Source organism: Varroa destructor, unplaced genomic scaffold (assembly GCF_002443255.2).
Source record: "Varroa destructor unplaced genomic scaffold, Vdes_3.0 BEIS01000002.1, whole genome shotgun sequence".
Lineage (NCBI taxonomy): Eukaryota > Metazoa > Arthropoda > Arachnida > Mesostigmata > Varroidae > Varroa > Varroa destructor.
Window position 1 is genome coordinate 45979164 of NW_019211455.1, and position 18591 is coordinate 45997754.

Here is an 18591-nt window from a genome sequence, read left to right on the forward strand (position 1 = left end):
TATATTCAATAAGAATAGTTGCGCCTGTAGCCTTTCCCTCATCTGTTCGAAGCCAAAGCAGCTCCGAATTTTTCTCAAACCTGCGCGAAACGCTAGTTTGTGTCATTGCTGCTACTATGCAGCTGAAAATCACCGCAAAGCAGACCAAGTCCCCATTTCATCGTATATATATATATATCCACATGATAAGAAATGATATCCGCAAAGGCCGCCATAGCCGTTATAAGAGTTGCTTTTGTCGTCATTGTTGTTGTTTTCAAGAGAGACTTGTTTCCATATAATTGATCTAATTGTTGTTGCCACAGTCTCTTTTGTTGTTGAGTCAAATGTTCACCGATTTCGTGACTGTGACGGTATCGGACGGACTAAGTTGGTGGCAAACATTCACATCGTCCGATTGTCTAATAGAATAGACGGCTGATAGGCATTCGGATGAAAGGCTTTCGTAGCCTTGGCTTGGCCTAAAGTCGTTTCAGAGCTCGCTTCTTCTCTTTGATGATCTTCATTTGCTTTTTACTAACATCACCCTGCTGAGCTGCTAGGGGCAATTTCGCTTTCGAGCTCGTTGGCTGAGAGCCGTCGCAACTATGACTTGTTGTGTCTGAAAAAGTAGCCGGTTTGCATAAAAGTCGTTTATGATGCAGGTTAGATAACTAGTGGGTTTCCCAGGTATAGCTATACATATTTTTTTTTTTATTACTGTTGCCTGGGGTCATCTCGTCAATATAATAAAATACGTAATAAAAGCAAATGTCTGCTATTGTATAACAATTTTAAGTGACGTTTTTTTTAAGAATATAGGTTAGCTTTGAACAGATGGCGTTAAGCCAAATGACTCGGGGTAGAAAAATGCGACTCTCCATGAGGAATGTCTAGAACCCAGGGTCTGTACCATGATTCACTGTTCATGTCATGTCATGTCTTATCCATGTATGTATTAGATAACGCTTCAATTAGCCTGACCTTTACATCTTTTTTATACGTTTGACAAGGTTAGAGGGCTTCAACCAAGATGACAAGTTTTTGACAGGACTGAGAGTAAACAATTCAGACCCACATATTATTGAACTGCAATCCTTTATGTGCGAGTGCATGCATTCAAATACTTGACGATTGTTGCTAATTCGACTTACTGAAAAAAATTATTTTCACAAACCTGAACAGTGATCATCCCGTTGTGACTGGACGGGTTGAGCATGTATTTGGGTCATCATTTTTGCTCTCTGTTCATATTCAGAATAGTGGTCGAGCAAAAGTCGGCCTGCTTCCTCGTTTAGCGCTGACTCGGGGTTGGGAACGATCAGAAGACATTTGATCGTTAGGAAAATACGAAGAAGTCCCGTATCTGGCGTCCAATCCTACACGTATAAATGGACGGCGTAAATGTACGTGTGTATACACGTACACATATAAATGGTAATAAAAACGGAAATGATTACCATTACTCTGTATTCATCTATACGATGAATCGTTTGGTTATTGGCTTTAATTTTAATTTGTGTGTGCTCCAAGGGACACGCATGAATATATTGATACATATGAATATTCCAGTGTTTTCTTGTTTTGCCAATATATATATACATGTAAATCAGTGAAAATATTAATTCATTATAAAAAGTATATAGTAGATCATAACGGAAATACGACATTTCATTTAACGATAGTAAGGTCAAAAACAATAGACGTTTCTTGTTAGCTCTATGTATTATTTGAATGATGCAGCGAATTCAAGTATACATAGTCAGTATCCTAAAAACGTAACGACTTCCCGAGTTTTCTTCAAATAATGCGATTATCTCATAGCAGCAGAGCATGAAATATATAAAGCGTCAAGAAAGCTAACTTAAATCAAATTCTACCTTCTTGAGCGTGTTTACACAAATCTGTCCTGAATCGGGTGCGACATTTGGGTGGAATATCCGCGTGAGGAAGTAACCCCGAGGAGGTGATGCTGGATGGTTTTTAGCTAAAACAAGGCGAAGTTTGAATTGCTGCGAAAAACACCAACACAAATACAAAATAGTGGAAATTAATATAGTGCATATTACCAATAACAGCTTATTCTGTTATATTTCATTTAAAATAAAAGATATCTCGGTAATAGGATTCGCACTACTTTCTGTCCATTAAAGTGATCTCCCTAAAAAATAAACTTTTCCAGCCTTGTGCCATAACGCAGCATTTTGAGATAAAATGGCCCTTCGTAAGTAACTAGGTCTACTGAACTGGAGTCCTTAATTACCTATACGTTCCACTAGATTTGCTTGGTAAGATTCCCGTATAGACTTTAACAACAGCTAGAACTTCAGTATAGAAAAAATTTTGCTTAGTTTATTTTGATATTTTCACAAAACGTCAATGTACTTACCCCACCAGCGAACGGTGTGCCCTGTGGTCCGTCAAGTGTAGCCTGAATGTCCGTTACGTCAGCGTCATTCAGGTGAACTTTAAGGCCCTCAGGGGGACTTTTTGTTAATTCCATCATCTCCTTACGCACGGCGCGGATGACGTGGGGAGCTAAATTTTCTACATTTGATGTCTGAAATATGCAATCGTACGACAAACACAAACCTATTATCAATACGTATTATCTTTAGTGGCGCTTTTGCAAGAAGTAAACATTTGAGTGATTCAAACTTAACGTAGCCCTAATAAGCTTTTCCGACATAATTTGAACGACCTCAAGAAATCTCAGCCCACATGCCCATTGTCGAAACTTCATTCGAACATCGAAATATTAATCAACCATTACTGATATACTATCAATTGTTACTTGATGTGCGAACAGTGTATTGTGCAGACTCTAAAGCGAGTTTGCTTTGCGCCATTCGCAAATATACTGCTTTTATGCACCTTCTTGCATCAGCACCAGAATTCGATTGAGCGATAGCGATTTCTTACACAAAATTTTGGACCACTAGCTCAAACCATTCGTTAGATTTGTGACAGAAATTACAATGATTTATAATATTTAGATTAAGCAATTATTCAGCGAACTCGAACTTCAATGAAATCAAGTAGTCTCAACTCAGTAGAGCTGTAGCCTTCTTGCCAAGAATGGCATTTCTAGAAGCCAGTTAACCGATGGTATAAATCAATCGCTACGATGCCAATGTTAATAGATTCAACAGAATATACGTGATCCTCCGCGTCGAGTACTACCAGTGAGATAGTTTACAATAGTCGAAGGCGAAATAAACACAGTTCGTTAGATGAACGCTTCTCTTATAAGCAGGCGTATTCCCTAATTAAGTAGCCGGTTAAGTTTCTCCTGGTTTTTACATAGTCAACCCGATCGATCTCAGCTTTGTCGGATCAGTGGCATCTCATCTTTTGTTCAAGCTCAGATATACGCATAGTACCTGTTAAAACCCTAATGATAAACCCACTTAATTACCCCTAGGAATCAAATCTCGTTGCATCAAATACCAACTCTATATCAGTTTTGGCATCAGGCACCCACAAAAGCCCATTCGGCCTCTGCCAGCTAGCTATCAGTCCTGAGCCCGCCAACAAATTCTTCTCGACCAATGGCTACCCCTGCTGATGCAGTCGGCAAATTTCACGAATCTCTATGCAACGCACGACACCAACCGTGTTAAGAAACTAGCCCTGTGTTATGTTGAAAAAGTTAACCCGACCGAAAAACAATCGTATTTACTGTTTACTGAGGTTTTTTTTTATTTTGCATTTCACTCTTTGTCAAGAAGGCAAACGACGGTGGCACCTCTCCACATCATACACGCGATTCGCCTCGCCACCGTGCAATACACGGCGATTTACTCTTAACAACAGCGGGATACCAACGGTATAATCAATCTACTGATTGTTAGTAACGAACCGGCAGATAAACTTGAAAGGATCCCGTATTTTCGAGACCATCCAATAACCAAAAATATCATCTGACTGATATTCGCCAGTGTGGCTGATGATTATGTTAGCGTGTAGCTACACGACCCTTCGTTGATGTGAATTTTCGTCTAAGCCCTCTTTATAAAAATTAGTAGAGTTTTTACTATAATAAACTGATTTTACTAATATTATTATTATAATCTATCGGCGGCATATATCAGTTGACGACTGCTTACGACAATCGGATCACTGTCGCATCAACAGACAGGGTCGTTCCCGCTGCTCCACTTGTATCTGTGTGTCTGCGTATCTCTTTCTAGGTCGTGTTAGCAACTGCAGATCAACGGCGCACTGCCTTCTAATGAAGAAGAATTTTTCTCATTTTTATGTTGTTTACCACGTTTCATCATCTATCTATCTCGGGGATCTGGTTAAAAGCTTGCAAAGGAACGAACCAGAAACGACGAACTAAGATCGACCTACCTGCGCCATTGTCGTTGAGGCTTTCGCCGACAGAGAGGCTTGTGTTTTTGGTAAGATTCCTGGGGGCCTCTAGCTGACGGGTAGGGGAAAGGGGGCCCAAACAAAGACCAAGACACAGTCTTACATTAGCCGACACTGCTATATTCAGCGTAGGCCAACGGCCTCAAGCATCCAGCGGCAGCATTAGCAGTATCAGCAGGAATATCAGTAGTAGCGGGAGAGGTTCGCCATTTCGACACAAACACTCTGAATACAGGAACGGCACAGGCAACAGGCAACTGCAGCCAACGGCAAACTGCAATAGCAGACATCACTCAAACTGTACGAACAGGCCCCGGGCATTCGGTGGCGCCAAGGTTCGAACTTAATGATTGAGTAGATTTTTTTCAAAGGTTCGAAGAAGACTTCGACCGAAGTAGCTCGCTTAGAGGTAGCCCAGGCATGTGATGATATTTGAATGTAACTAGAAGATAAAAGAAGATTAGACGTTTGGAAAAAAACGGCAGAGAAAGAGGCGTTGTTTATGCTGGATGCCATTGTATAGATGAAGCGGTAAACGTGATGATCATACGATGTTGAAGATGGACAGGTACAAAATCGTACACAATGTCGTTCGTCGACCTAGGATGTTGTCGGATATTACACGTTGACGGCACGATTAAATCACCTGTCTCAAGCGTCTAAGAAACGGTACTTTCCAGAAGAATTGCGATTTACCGAGATGTATGAGTAACAAGAAAAATCACTATACTACAGCTAAGCGAAAGCGTAGAATACAAAACAATGCACTGAATGATTGCAAAGTACTTCCACTACTGAGTGATGCCCAGGTTTCTTATGCTAATTATATAAGTCAATAGCTATTTGAAAATATATGATAGCTGTTTGAAATATATAATTGAGTCTGTTTCATCTACGTTGTATGCCAATAAAGCCAAAATTTCCGGCCAAGGACCGTTAACTTTTCCACTCTTTTGCATACATACGTCAGTCAAAACGGCGGTCAGTTCATGCCTATAACTCTAAAAGGTTTGAATTTTCTTCACGACAATTAATTTTTGTTCTTAGACGCGTATATTACACTGCAAGAGCTTAGTATTAAGGTTTATCACTGTATTAAATCGCGTAAGTAGCTGCATTTTACAAAATTAAATACCACACCGAAGGCCTGCTGCAAGCAGCTACATGCGGGTCCTTTCGAAAAAATGCCGTCAGAAAGTGCAATGTAATTATAAGTATAGGTAAACGAACACGTTTTCTTATGTACATAATGAAATTTATTAGCTCTTCGGTTCGACTCAGAAAAGTGTTGCTAGTGGCGACAGAAATGCTGGCCCATAGACGTACACTTGCCCTACCGCATGGGAGAGTAACAAGCTCCTACTTCAAAAGGCGGCCATTTTTCTTGAGCCGACCGCACTGCAAATTTCTACGCGAATGTTATTTAACTTGAAATGGGTCCTTTGGAGAGCCTTTTTCTCTAGATTTGCAAATGGTTTTTGCCCGATGTTTTTTTATCGGTTGTCTGCAGTGTGGAGCAAACGGCTTTAAGGAATCAGTAAATAGTAGCTTCAGTGGTTAGCATAGAAATCGCATGTTCTTTTATTTAGAGCCAAACCGTTCGGAGGCTGACTAGAGCACTGCTGTATGTTAGCATGTTTCGCTGGATCTTATTTCTCTTTTCAGATTAAGCTTGTAGTGCGTTTCCTTATTACACTTTCATTTGACAAACAGAAAAATAAAGTTAAAGCAATAGCTTAAAATTCAATACACTACACTTAAGAAATTAATCCGAACACAAGTGGACCAGTAGTAGCGCTCAGTTTGTTCGCTCATAATCATTTTACGCTCGTTTTAAAACACGTTTAAAATACCCCAATGGTAATCGAAGTGCAGCTAACTTATTTATAGCATTCCCAGCAACACGTCCACATTTCTCGGTGATCTACACTACCCCATTGATAGCTCAGTGGGTAACGTTTTTGCCTTATCTTAGGGACAGGTTGTAGTCTAGGTTGCGAAGCTAGGTTGAACCCGGGCACAGACGGACTTCAGTACTAGACATAAAACTCTAAACATAGAGGAATCTGAACTACTTGACTGTAATTACAAACCAGAGCTTCTTAGTAACTAGCGTTCCAACCTACAAAGAAGGTAAGTTATGCTTTTTTTTTCTTAATAAAGAACAGTTTTCGCTTTGCATACCCCTCATTTACTGCATACGTATTTGAACTCTAAAAGCTATCATTATACCAGCAAATATATTGCTTCTTGCTTCTTCGTTTTGCTTAAGACCATAGGTGTAAACATGTTGGTCGGCATTGTTTCTCAATTTAGTTTGAAGTAAACCACGACCTGACTCTTCGTCTGAATTTGATCTAAAGCTTGTTGAAATTGCCTTCATGCGTAATTGTGGTGAAAATAAACTTTATTAACGAACTTATGAGTATAAGACTGCATCGGTCGGCGTGTGTCCGAATAGCTTCTGGTTCCAAACCCTTGACGCTACCGCCTATTGCATACCGTGGGCAATTACAATATTGTTGTTACGCTAACAATACTCACCCAGATTCACTCTTGTTGCCCCTTTGTAATTATATAATTTCACGAAGCGAACAGTTTGACCTGGCGACATACGTATCAATAAGGATTACACTCGGACGTGAAACCGTTGCACGACTAGTATATTAAAAATTTCGACAGCTGGTTTCCATTATTCGGTTTCCTTACTACAGACAATACATACAACTATAGACAAGCATGGCTTCAATTTGAAACAGTTGACTTGTTCTATGGCCATCCTGCTTACTCACAACAACATTCGCGTACCGTACATATATATCTGCCAATTTCTCTGTTACTTAAAATTCGTATTCAAACCGAATGCCAAATAAGAAAATGCCTTAAAACAGATCTCAAATTTATGTTCCTTTGTATGAACGAGTCGCATTCTATACACCAGCCGCTAGAGCAAACATGTTACTATCCTGAAGATCTCCAGTCCTCTTACAGTTTTTGCCGTAATAATTAGCTTAGAAAAGGGCCTTGCCTGTTTCGTCAATAACATTTTAACAATAACCACATGGGCGAACCAATATCGATCCGTCCAAACTCCTTGAAATTGTCGTTGAACACGCCACATACATAATGTAACAGATTTTCAAGCTGATAATAGGCCAAACATTATAAAAATGTAAAAGATTATATAGAATACCAGTGAAATCGAAACAAAAAAAAAAGCTCATTATTGCAGCCAGTATAGGCCATCCGTCTGGTATATGTTCGTCCAAAGTGAATACACTGGACAATCATTGATCTTCACTAATAGTCCGAAAACAAAATGCTTACTTTCACTATAATAGGTTTGTAACTTCGTTGTAGGAAGAGAAAACAGGTTTTCTCTTGATGGCACTAATGGCGAATAGGCGCATTACCGCTATTACAAACACCGCCAAATGTGTTCCAATTCATTCTTGTCACCCACATCGTACTCTGGTCATTACGAATGGGTAACTACAGCAAAACAAGTAAGACTACCTAATAGTATCAATGAAATTTAAGAAAAACAATAGAAACAGAACACAAATGTGTAAAAGAGAAAGGAAAAGAAACAAAGTGGATTATCTCATTTTCTAGGGGGTAGCTGATTCGAAATAGAAAAGTGGAATTTTGGGTCCCATGTTACCTTCATATCTGTCTTCGAATTCGAATCCATGCCATGAAACGTCCGAATACTTGTCTCTTACACATTAACCGAACCGCTTAATATATATACTGTCAATAGATACCTTTTTGGTCAGTAGCATTTCGCCAATCGAATCGAGTACTGTATGATGTCATAGGACTCTTTCGTATTCAAGATTATCGGAAGCTCGCGTTGCTAAACTGTGTGTTTTTCTCAATAGGAGATTCGTGTGTAAAGCGAAATGTTACTCAGGTGCGCAGTTATCGCATTGGCAGCCCTGATTGGGACAGTGCTTGGAGACCCGACATACGTTCACCCTGAAGGGACGCCGTTATTCGCGAAGTTCTCCGGCGAAGATCCTAGGGGGCACGGAGTAAACGTCGAACATTGCAATGACGTCCATGTAATCCATTTACAGGATATTGGCTATCCTGGAGTTACCGTCGAGCAGATGGTCGCACCATACCAATATGCAATGGTAAGTGGTTACGTAGTTCTCCCTTGGGTTTATATCGCTGAAAAACTCACAACACGCGTTTTATGGGTCGGTAAGTATGTTGTACAGTACAGCAAGACACGTGTCGATGTTGTTAACGTACTATTGTTTCCTTGCAGCCAGACTTTCCCAGTGCAAGTAAGATTGCAGACTTGTTTTAAAATATCTAAGTGTGGATAGGATCTTCGTCTGCAGTGTTTTGCGGAAAACTAATGTTGGTTGTTTCTGGTTCCCGGCTTGTTGTAGGCACCATGGAGGAAAAACGACGAAATGCTAGCAGGCACTCACCTTTTGCTAAATAAAGACGGCGTGCCAATGTTTGCCGCGTACTGGACAGATTTCAGTTTGTACCGCAAGCCGTACGCCGCCGTTTTCACGTACTTGTACCATCCTAAATCGCTGGATAATGCGAAAGACTTTCGACTTATTAGTAACGACGCGGGGAAAGGTGACAAGGAGGCTCATCTTGCAGCGTTACAAAAGCGGACGGCAAAATTGGCCGAAGGAACTGGAAGTTCCAAGGACACAGGTATTTTGAAAAAATGGGTCAATGCGGCGATCACGGACGCCGTAAACTGTATTCGTACGTCTATGAAGAGTGCCCTCGATCCCAACAATGATCTTTATCCTCCGTATGATAAATAAATGTCATCGCAATACGCAGGGTATCTTCTTACTGTGTGTCTAAATCTTCGTACTGTGTAGCGGATCCTTTTACTACGTAAGTCATTCACTGTGTTATCATGATAAGTTATCAATGGTACGTAATTCTATACCACTAGTACGTAATTCTATACCACTAGTGCAGGATCAAGAACGCGATATATAAACCCATGGAGACCATGTAGGGGCTTATTATTTTTTTTTATTTTTATTGTTTTTTTTTTTATTGTTATTGAAATATCTCAGTGTGCATCAGTGTGCATAGAGTTTTGCCAAAACTATGTTGTAGGCACTCTATTTGCCGCGTACTGGACAGATTTGTATTGCAAGCCGTACGCCGCTGTCTTCACGTACCTGTACCATTCTAAATCGGTGGATAATGCGAAGATTTTCGACCTATTAGTAGCGCTGCGGGCAAAATCCCCCTAGTGCAGGGTTAAGAACGCGCTGTTACGTATATTTACTATGTATATAGATGTATATAGGCGCTCATGGAGACCATGTAGAAAAGGAGCCGTTCAGCAACTAATCGAAGCTGTCGAAACCAGACAAACAACTGGCTGCCAATAATGGACATATTTAATAGCTGACGATCATAGAGATGTACTTTGTACGGGTATGAAAATCAACGTTCTTTGCTAATGGCCTCCGAGTCAGATTAACCAAAAAAGCAAACTCAATCCAGTCCAAAACAACCTAAAGCGAAAATATAACGGTCAACACATTTTTTCAGCGCAGGCGTCATAATGAAATTTCTAGCGTATGGCTTCTGTCGGTTTTGTTCTCGGCGAGTCCTGCAAAGGCTTTCTACTACAATATTAGCCGAAATCCTTTACCACGATGGCAGCGATGACCTCCTCTGCACCGAGTTGCCATCAGAGACCCAGCAATCGTTTTTTTCGACGAGCTATACCGACTATTCTTAAAGATCATAGAAATGAATCAAACTATTCCTAATAAATGCTGCAGTCGAACGATTTTAAAGGTCTACGGCAGCTGTACAAAAATATTTGTCGATGCATACTTGTTGTTTATTTTGGATATACATTTCGTAACGCAATTTTCAATTTTTATGAATCGATTCTTTATCTCTTTATTAGCTTATATAATCGTTCAACACAAAATATATCCGACGTTTGTATATTCATATATACACGTGCGACATGTATTATGTACGCAAAATGCACTTTTTTCGGTTTTATTAATGAGTTCATTACCGAGAATGCCATATTGTTTTTTTTTCACTTTAGTCTTTTTTTTTTGCTGTTTGCGAAGTTCGAGATTTAATTTCTATTCAGTCCTATTCAGCACACTCGTAGTGATGACGAACCTGTGAAGTACGAACACATCCTTCCGATATGCCAGGTAACAACTGGCCACTTCGAAGGTAGAAATCAATCAAGGACCTTTGGACGTAATAAACGGAAAGCTACGTTCCAACAATAGTATGTGCTATCAAAGGATATGATCTGAACCAAGGAGAATGATTTTGTACAAACAGTACTTGGAAAAAGTGTACAGGATACACAGCTTCTATGGAAGATTACTTAGAGCGAAATGCTACATTTAGATTATATGGCACAAATAATCGACATTATTGCAATTAATCGCTGACCATAAATCTCCATATACGGCATAGACGCCATGTGGCTTCACCAGCATTTAGCGCATCGCTTACTTCAATATATGATTAAACAATCGCAAATATAATTAAATCGTTCTTTTTGTCAGTTTTGACAGTTATCATGCATCTGAATGAATTTTCGTAAAAATGAAAAGTTTTCCCTTCAGTTTATATGATAAATGTTTGTAATGTATCAACAATACACCGACCAATAATAATAATAATAATACTTGACCGGTAATAATTTTGAACACTACGGCAGAAAGAAAAGTTTGTAGAACTTTTTTTTTTTATTTAAAAAATTTTATGTAGATTTCTCTCCAGTTCATATGTTAAAAAGGAATTGGAGTTAAAAAATTTGTTGACTGAACTGGAAATGCTTGGCGTGCCCTGTATCCTTTTAAGCATATTATTAAATATTTATATACTGTTCGTAGAAACTGTATATACATTTTTACTTTCTGCTGCTTGTGCTGCAAATAGTGTTTAAATTGCTACCTTTAGATGAGAACGTGTGTGAGATTATCAGCTTTATTAATAAATCTTCGCACCACAATTGACTCGTTAATGCAAATAAAACGTTGTTCTCAAAACTGTCTCTGGGGTTCAATATTCATAATGCACTGTATATACCTTTCAGTGCTTTCGTTTTAAATCTATCGTGTAGAAAAATCTAAGCTGATTGGGTTAGTATGCGTTACCCCACGACTTAGGTAGTTTTTTTTTTGTAATTGAGAACATTTTAGGGAATCCGAGCCGATGGTATACTATGCCCAAACTCTATCGCTTATGGATTATATATGGTTCCGATAAGACGACGACATCTGTCACTACATTACGCACTCGCAATAATTTAGAGAAAAATCTTTTATAGACATACCATTTTACGTCAGCCATCCATACCACACATGATTTTAAGCACCACTTTTAGAAGTTTATAGGACTGGGCCGTACTTGTAATTGGCAAGCTGAATATACAATAACAGAACTTGGCAATCACGTTTGCGGTATACAAAAAAGTCACCGAAAAGTGTTTTTGCCTTAAACTTATAAAGAAGCACCGAACTGATCACTTCAATAACATAATGTTGTAATGTAAAGGACATTGCTATCTGCAACATGGTCCCGACATAGTACATATTCAACAAGCTGGTGTCACGGTGCGAAATCGATACATTGGAAATAAATGACTCTATAGAAGACAAGCCCGATTAACACTAGACGGAATGACGCCTTCGATGGAATACTAACTAATAGACTTTCCAAGCATTCCATGGAACATTTTCCAGTAATTAATGTATCTTTTATTATGCTTACCAGCGCGTTCTATCAAGAGGAAACCTCAACACTAGCTACATGAAAATTTCTTATACTGTTACAGGTTATATCTGCCCTAATGAATCCCTAGTTTGTTCCAGTTCTATTGTTTCCCACTCTGCATATTTCGTAAGAAATTCATCATGTTTTTTCAGAAAAATCTGCGAGTCACCAATACAGTCACAGATGAAGATACATCTGTACTTGTTCGACACTCAAAACACTTGGGTTTTCTTGGATTCATCTTGGGTTAGATCCCCTAGAATTAAAAGGGGTTTTCCTTACAGGTACATTCCCGGTACATTAAAAAGGGTGTAATACTCCCCACTAGATTCGTTGTCACTTAAAAATTATCACGAACTATTGTTGCATAGACAATTAATTTTGGTGATACGAGCCTACGCAAATTAAAATTATATGAACTTCAACACGCATCGCAGACCCATCTCAATATCTTGCAGGTTAATACTCTTACTAATTGTGATTTCTCAATACGGTGTATTTATCTAACTAGTACAATACAATACAGTTTCGTGCGATTTAAGTGCACTGTGAGGCTAAATGAACAAAAAAAATAGATTTTATTTTATCGAACAGGGGTCTTAAATATCTAACATACTAACTCAAACTCTTCAGATTATATATAGTTGTGACGCTTACTAACTATGCTTCGACAGTATGAGCGTTGTACCGATGTTTCTACGCGAGTGTAGGCTGCCTGTACGCCCTTTCGAGATTTGACTGCGGGTCGTTTGTAAAGGGAATGCCGTCAAGTTCACATGAAGATACGGCTAAACTCGAATCCATATGGCTAGATATTATTCGATGTAACAGGGAAACTCTAAATTATGAAATAAGCCTTTTTTTTTACTTTCGATTCGACTTTGTTATTTTAATAGATACTCAGAGTATAATTAAAAACTCCGATGTTAGCCGACGATAGCGGTGCAGCCATATAACGATTTGGCTGTAGAGATAGAGACAATAATCAGCGTCGAATTACTATCTCGAATAATTTCTTTCACTATTTTAGCAAGAAATCCTGCACTTCACACTTGTTTTCGCTGGGTGTTACCTACACCTTTTGTTTGGGTTAGAAGGATAACCCTAATAAACGCAAAGGTCTGAACCCACTCACCGCAAATATTAAAATTATATTAATTAAGTAGCTATATACAGACGTCAGCTTGCAGTATGCATACGCTAAGTTCTACTGTCGATACTGTGAAAATTGTCTTAAAAAGACCGTTATCAAAAATGAAGTCGGAGATCGAACTTTCATAAATGCCTATGCAGAGCGCGATTTCTATTACAGTAATATGCCTATATACAGCAACATGTGCAGACTGTCAGGTTGGCCATCGGCGGTGCGTTTCGTGTCCCTAACATAAGTTGGTGCCTGATTATTTAGATTAGTCCGATATTCACTAATTGCGATAGGTACATTGATATCGTGAGGTGAATGCCGATTTCGGCTTTATAAGCACAATAATTCTCTTTTTTTTTAATCGGTACATTATCATGAATTATAAGTTCCATAAGTAAAATTTATATGCCTTATATGAAGAGATTTCACACTACATGGTGGGTTCTCCTTTGTAATTACTGCAGCACCATTCGAAATTAGGAAAAAAACTGGAACGAAGTTTATTGTTAACATTTTTTTGGTATCAGTGCCTGTGCAAAGCTATTAAAGCCATGCGTTGAAATTAGGTAAGCAAAAGCACCAAAATTAGCGCACCAACTAGTTACACAATAAAATTAGCTAAGACAGAAAAACTTATTACAAAATTTAGAAAATCTATGGGCCGAATAGTGAGAATAATTGCCGAATAATTGAGATGTTACATCAGAAAAATGTTACGAAAGCTATATCAATATATATATATATATATATATATATATATATATATATTTAAGGAAAAATATAAAGACATAATGTATCCGTTTACTAATAAAACGCATGCACATATAAAGAAAATATTAGTAAAGTAAGTTAAACGAAACAACTTGATAATATACTGAATTCTGTTTACTTCATTATTCGACGCGACCTACGTAGAGAACTAGACAGGATTAATAAAATGACAAACACAGAATAATGAAGTCTGCTTATAATTAGAGCACAATTAACTTGCCAATTACAAAAATCCGTGACAACGACACAATGCGTATTTCTAACAATTAAAGACTCGTTATTTCTTATCACGGATCTAGTTGCCGGCTCGGAGTTCGAATGATCTTATGCGCATGTCATTTTCGCACTCCCCCAACTGTTTCTAATTGCCTGGGTGCGTAAAACTCAGATAAGAATTAAAATATTTTTTCTGTTCCAACGAGTTAAGCGCGACGCATTGTCGTCGTATCGGAGAGCGTATCGAGTGGTAGAGAGTGGCATCCCGTGTCATTCTGCTTCGATTCAGGTGGGCAAATTTAAAAATGTCAGTGCTCAGTTGTAATACCAGGTGAGGACAGGCCCACTGCTTACAAAGTACTGTTGACGATATTGAAAGACAACTGTGCTTTATACGGATGAGCATGAAGTTAGTTACTCTGCCATGGATATTGTCAGCATCTGTAGGAACCTACTGTTTGGTTGCAACTGATCCAGTTTAATCAGGTTACCGACGTTCAAAAACTGTGAACACCAATTTGTTGTACTTGGTAGCGCCAACAAAATCATAAACGCCGTTATAAACGGGTGGTAAAATGTCCAGTAATTTACTTACCTCAGCTTGGTTGTCGTGACGAAGTTAACGGTGCTGAACGTCATGTGAGCATTACTTCACTCAAATATTTTTGAGATAATTGCGCGCCTTAGACATTGTTCTAAAAAATTCTCTGAATCTCGAATTGACTAGCTTCACAGACAGTTAAAGAACGGTTGCTCCGAAGCGCCATTATTTTGGCCGGACAAAGTCTTCATTCACCGATGCAACCTTGTTAAATTTTAAGCGTTGCCTAATTAGTGATAGGTACGCATAAATAATAATAATTTAACAGTGATATATCTGCCTGGCGAACGAAGTTTCATCTTTTTTTTTACCTTACTCATAGCTGCCGTAATACATTTCTGCTTGTCATGCTATGCGATCGTATTCCGCGGCAAGCTGGAAATATTAATTAACGAGAAACGCTCCAGATGACAGGACAATTTTTTTTCTCAAACGTGCTACCTCTTGTACTGGAACCATTTTAGTATTAATTTATGATGAAACTTAATAAAGTTTCAATTAATGTACACACGGGAAACCATTTATTTCTTAATATCTGTAAATAATTTTCATCTTCAGTATGTCGTTAATATACAAAATATGGTAAAAATAAGCTAATAATGTAGAAGGGCTTTTATACTTAAATCCTTTATTAATTCCTTAATCACAGAAAACATTAAGCTTCCTGTTGCGGAGCGTGTAAGTTTACAGATAAAGTAGCACCCGTTTCAAATAAAAATTTACGTTTTTCTTATTCGAAATCTTATTTCTCCTATCTCGACACTTACGTTACTCCCCTCTGTAAGCTTACTTTTGCCCCACCCTGTATATTTACAGCTTAAATCATCGTAAAAACATACGGAAAAAGCTTTGTTGGAGTGGAAGATATGCAAAGTGCACTGTAAACAAACTTTATAACCTTAACATATCCTGCCTAAATAGTACAGCCCTTTTCAAATCTAAAAATGGTCAGCAATCAAAAAAGGTAATTTACAAAGCAATAGTTGGATACCTGATTAACTCTAACACTTTCTATTTTGATAGAAACTGCATTTAATATAGTGCTACTTATTAAGTGTGCATATTCTGTAAGTACATAGTGGAAATTTTATTTAGCTAAAGATATTTTTCCACAGCATTTGTTTTTTATGAATCCTCATCTTTTCTTCATAACAAATCTAACCCTAACGTAACCTAATGTTCTAAACGATCGTGCGATGTATTTCAGCAATGCTTCACGTGAGTCGTGTGAGTTTTACGCACGCGTATAGACGCACTATGACTTCATCAGCGTTGACCGGAGACGCTCCCAGTGACGTCCTATTGAAACTCGTTGGCCGAAAAGGTGTCATCACTATGAACAGGCCAAACGCTCTAAATGCGCTCTCACTGTCGATGATTCGCGTTATGGAGCCAGTTGTCCGCAAATGGCACAATGACAACTTGGCTGACCTTGTTGTTCTGCGGGCCTGCGAAGGTAAAGCTTTCTGTGCGGGAGGAGATGTCAAGGCTATTGCTGCTAATAAGGGAAACAATGATATTTTTTTTAGGGAGGAGTACGTCCTTGACTATCTTCTGGCTAAAATGAGACCTACCCTCGTGTCTTTCATTGACGGTATCGTAATGGGTGGAGGCTGTGGTATTTCGTTCCACGGCCGATTCAGCATAGTTTCAGAGAATGCATTATTTGCTATGCCAGAAACAGCGATTGGTCTCTTTCCCGACGTTGGAGCGTGCCACTTTTTGTCTCGCATGAAGCATAACTTAGGTGTGTTTTTCGGTTTAACCGGCAACCGTATTAAGGGCGCGGATTTGGTGCATGCGGGCTTGGTAAGCAACTTTGTGCCCTCTGAGAAGTTTAAGCAACTCGAGAAAGATATAATGAACCTAAATGATTGCTCAGAGGGGGTAATTGATACGGCGATATTGGCATATCAAGCACCAACAGGCAAATTTTCACTGGAGTCCCATCTGTCCGAGATTGAAAACTGTTTCGGAGCTAACACTGTGGAAGAAATTGTCGCGAAATTGAAAAAGACCGGAAGTGACTTTAGCAAGAAGCAGCTCGATATCATGTCGAAGATGTCACCACTTTCGATGAAGATCACCTTGGAAGCCATTCGAAGAGCTAAAATGATGAGTCTTGCAGAAGTGCTTCAAATGGACATGCGACTGGGTGCTCGCTTTGTACGGGACAATGATTTCTATGAAGGTGTAAACGCTTTGTTAGTGAGGAAAACCAAAGATCCAAAATGGAAACCAGCCACCCTTGAGGAGTGTACTCCAGAAATAGTCGACAAGTACTTTTTAAAGCTACCACCAGCGGAGGAACTCAGGCTGGAAATTTAAAACAAACCAAATTTATAGAAAGGGCAAATTGAACCAAGAAACACGCTGAAAACTGTACGTCAAGAGTGCAATTGTTCATATATCGGGAGTAAAGAACCAGCTATTTTTCATCCGTGAATATTGTTCCTCTTAGTTTTTTTCGGAATCAATACGTCCAGAAACACGCATTTCTTTAATGAACATGACGTGTATTTAATCGAATTGTCTCATTGAGCTGGGAGCGTTTGTTAATCCAATCAGGAAACATTTATCTTCCTGCACCTAACGTTTTCTGGGATAAAGCTTTGTGATTATTATGCAAAACTTCAGTAGCCTTCTATAATATACGCGGGATCAAATTCCTATTTAACATCATATACTGCTCCAGCCAGTCGAACCCATTGAGGCTATTTCATGAAGGTTTGTTACGAGCGAATGCGATATAGAAAAGTGTGGTTTTGCATAGCGATCTAAAAAAGTGTGCATAGCAGGCACCCCACCATTCAAAAGATTAATGGAGCATGTTATGACAGTTAACAATTGAGTAAAGCCGTGATATATATACCAAGTGCAAGCCTTCGACCATTAAAAGAGGATTATTTTTGCTCTTCGTTTGCACTCCGTTAATTTCACCTGCAAATGGCGTTATAATTTTTTTTTGGAGGAAAATTATGAGTAACAAAAGTAATTCTGGTTGTTTTAATTAAGTAGCGCGCCGAGAACAAATGCTAAACACAATTGGATTTCTGCCAATTTATCTTGACTATTCGACAAAATTGCTAACTACCGAGAATCTAATTATAACTTTTGTCTTTTATACAACAGTAAGCAACTTTTCGAAGAAATTTTGAAAATCTGCAAAATTTCAAGACAAAAGTCAAATACTCTACGCATGTGTATTGCAATGTAAAATAGATTATATCAAATTATTTTACTGAGAAAAAATAAAATAGGAAATGTATTTTCATCATAAACGTAAGTTTCATAGTCTAATTCTTCACATTGTAACATTGTTCAGAGTTTATACAGCAGCCATTATGGTAGTCAAACAAATCGTGCTTTTCTGGCGAAGAATGCCATGAAGATAGATATATACTCTTTAATTGTACTGTAATAACATGTATCTAATATAGTGGAATCTACGTAGGGTTAAGTTGATGAAAGAAGTAACCTGTCAAAATACTGATCATCACACACTATAAAATTTAGGAGTCGAAACTCAATGAAATCAATGGCAAAAAGGTGCTTAAAAAATCAGCGTGAAATGATACTGATAGTGATTGATACTGAAACCCTTTGGTCTAAACAGCAGAACGCATTCGAACCTTGTAGATGGATAGCTATGTTTGGTAAAGAAATCAATTTTTTAGAAGTACTCTTTGAAGTAATACTACCAACAGTTTGATTTACGGTACAGAGAAACAAGATG

The 18591-nt window shown here is 38.5% G+C and overlaps 3 protein-coding genes across 7 annotated transcripts; 2 read left to right on the forward strand and 1 right to left on the reverse strand.

Moving 5' to 3' along the window:
- Nucleotides 1-13: 13 nt before the first annotated feature.
- On the reverse strand, nucleotides 14-4560 carry LOC111245158 (ubiquitin-conjugating enzyme E2 S). The gene is made up of 5 exons (XM_022793118.2): nucleotides 4336-4560; nucleotides 2369-2539; nucleotides 1860-1991; nucleotides 1157-1358; nucleotides 14-601 (listed from the first exon to the last, which is right to left on the reverse strand). Exons 1-5 carry the CDS (start codon nucleotides 4342-4344, stop codon nucleotides 462-464), a joined length of 654 nt encoding a protein of 217 aa, XP_022648853.1. The 5' UTR covers nucleotides 4345-4560; the 3' UTR covers nucleotides 14-461.
- Nucleotides 4561-5820: 1260 nt separating this feature from the next.
- LOC111245157 (uncharacterized) lies at nucleotides 5821-11185 on the forward strand. 3 transcript variants are annotated; one of them, XM_086979005.1, is made up of 4 exons: nucleotides 5821-6489; nucleotides 8241-8498; nucleotides 8763-9045; nucleotides 9918-11185. In XM_086979005.1, exons 2-4 carry the CDS (start codon nucleotides 8262-8264, stop codon nucleotides 10103-10105), a joined length of 708 nt encoding a protein of 235 aa, XP_086835131.1. In that variant the 5' UTR covers nucleotides 5821-6489; nucleotides 8241-8261; the 3' UTR covers nucleotides 10106-11185. The 3 variants fall into 3 exon arrangements, with proteins under 3 accessions (XP_086835131.1, XP_022648851.1, XP_022648852.1); XM_022793116.2 differs by lacking the exon at nucleotides 5821-6489 and having other exon boundaries at nucleotides 6567-8498; nucleotides 9918-10223; XM_022793117.2 differs by lacking the exon at nucleotides 5821-6489 and having other exon boundaries at nucleotides 6572-8498; nucleotides 9913-10047.
- A 3193-nt stretch (nucleotides 11186-14378) lies between these two features.
- On the forward strand, nucleotides 14379-18141 carry Hibch (3-hydroxyisobutyryl-CoA hydrolase). 3 transcript variants are annotated; one of them, XM_022793902.2, is made up of 2 exons: nucleotides 14379-14543; nucleotides 16063-18141. In XM_022793902.2, exon 2 carries the CDS (start codon nucleotides 16065-16067, stop codon nucleotides 17181-17183), a length of 1119 nt encoding a protein of 372 aa, XP_022649637.1. In that variant the 5' UTR covers nucleotides 14379-14543; nucleotides 16063-16064; the 3' UTR covers nucleotides 17184-18141. The 3 variants fall into 3 exon arrangements, with proteins under 3 accessions (XP_022649637.1, XP_086835130.1, XP_022649638.1); XM_086979004.1 differs by lacking the exon at nucleotides 14379-14543 and adding an exon at nucleotides 14574-14740; XM_022793903.2 differs by lacking the exon at nucleotides 14379-14543 and adding an exon at nucleotides 14747-14893.
- Nucleotides 18142-18591: the final 450 nt, after the last annotated feature.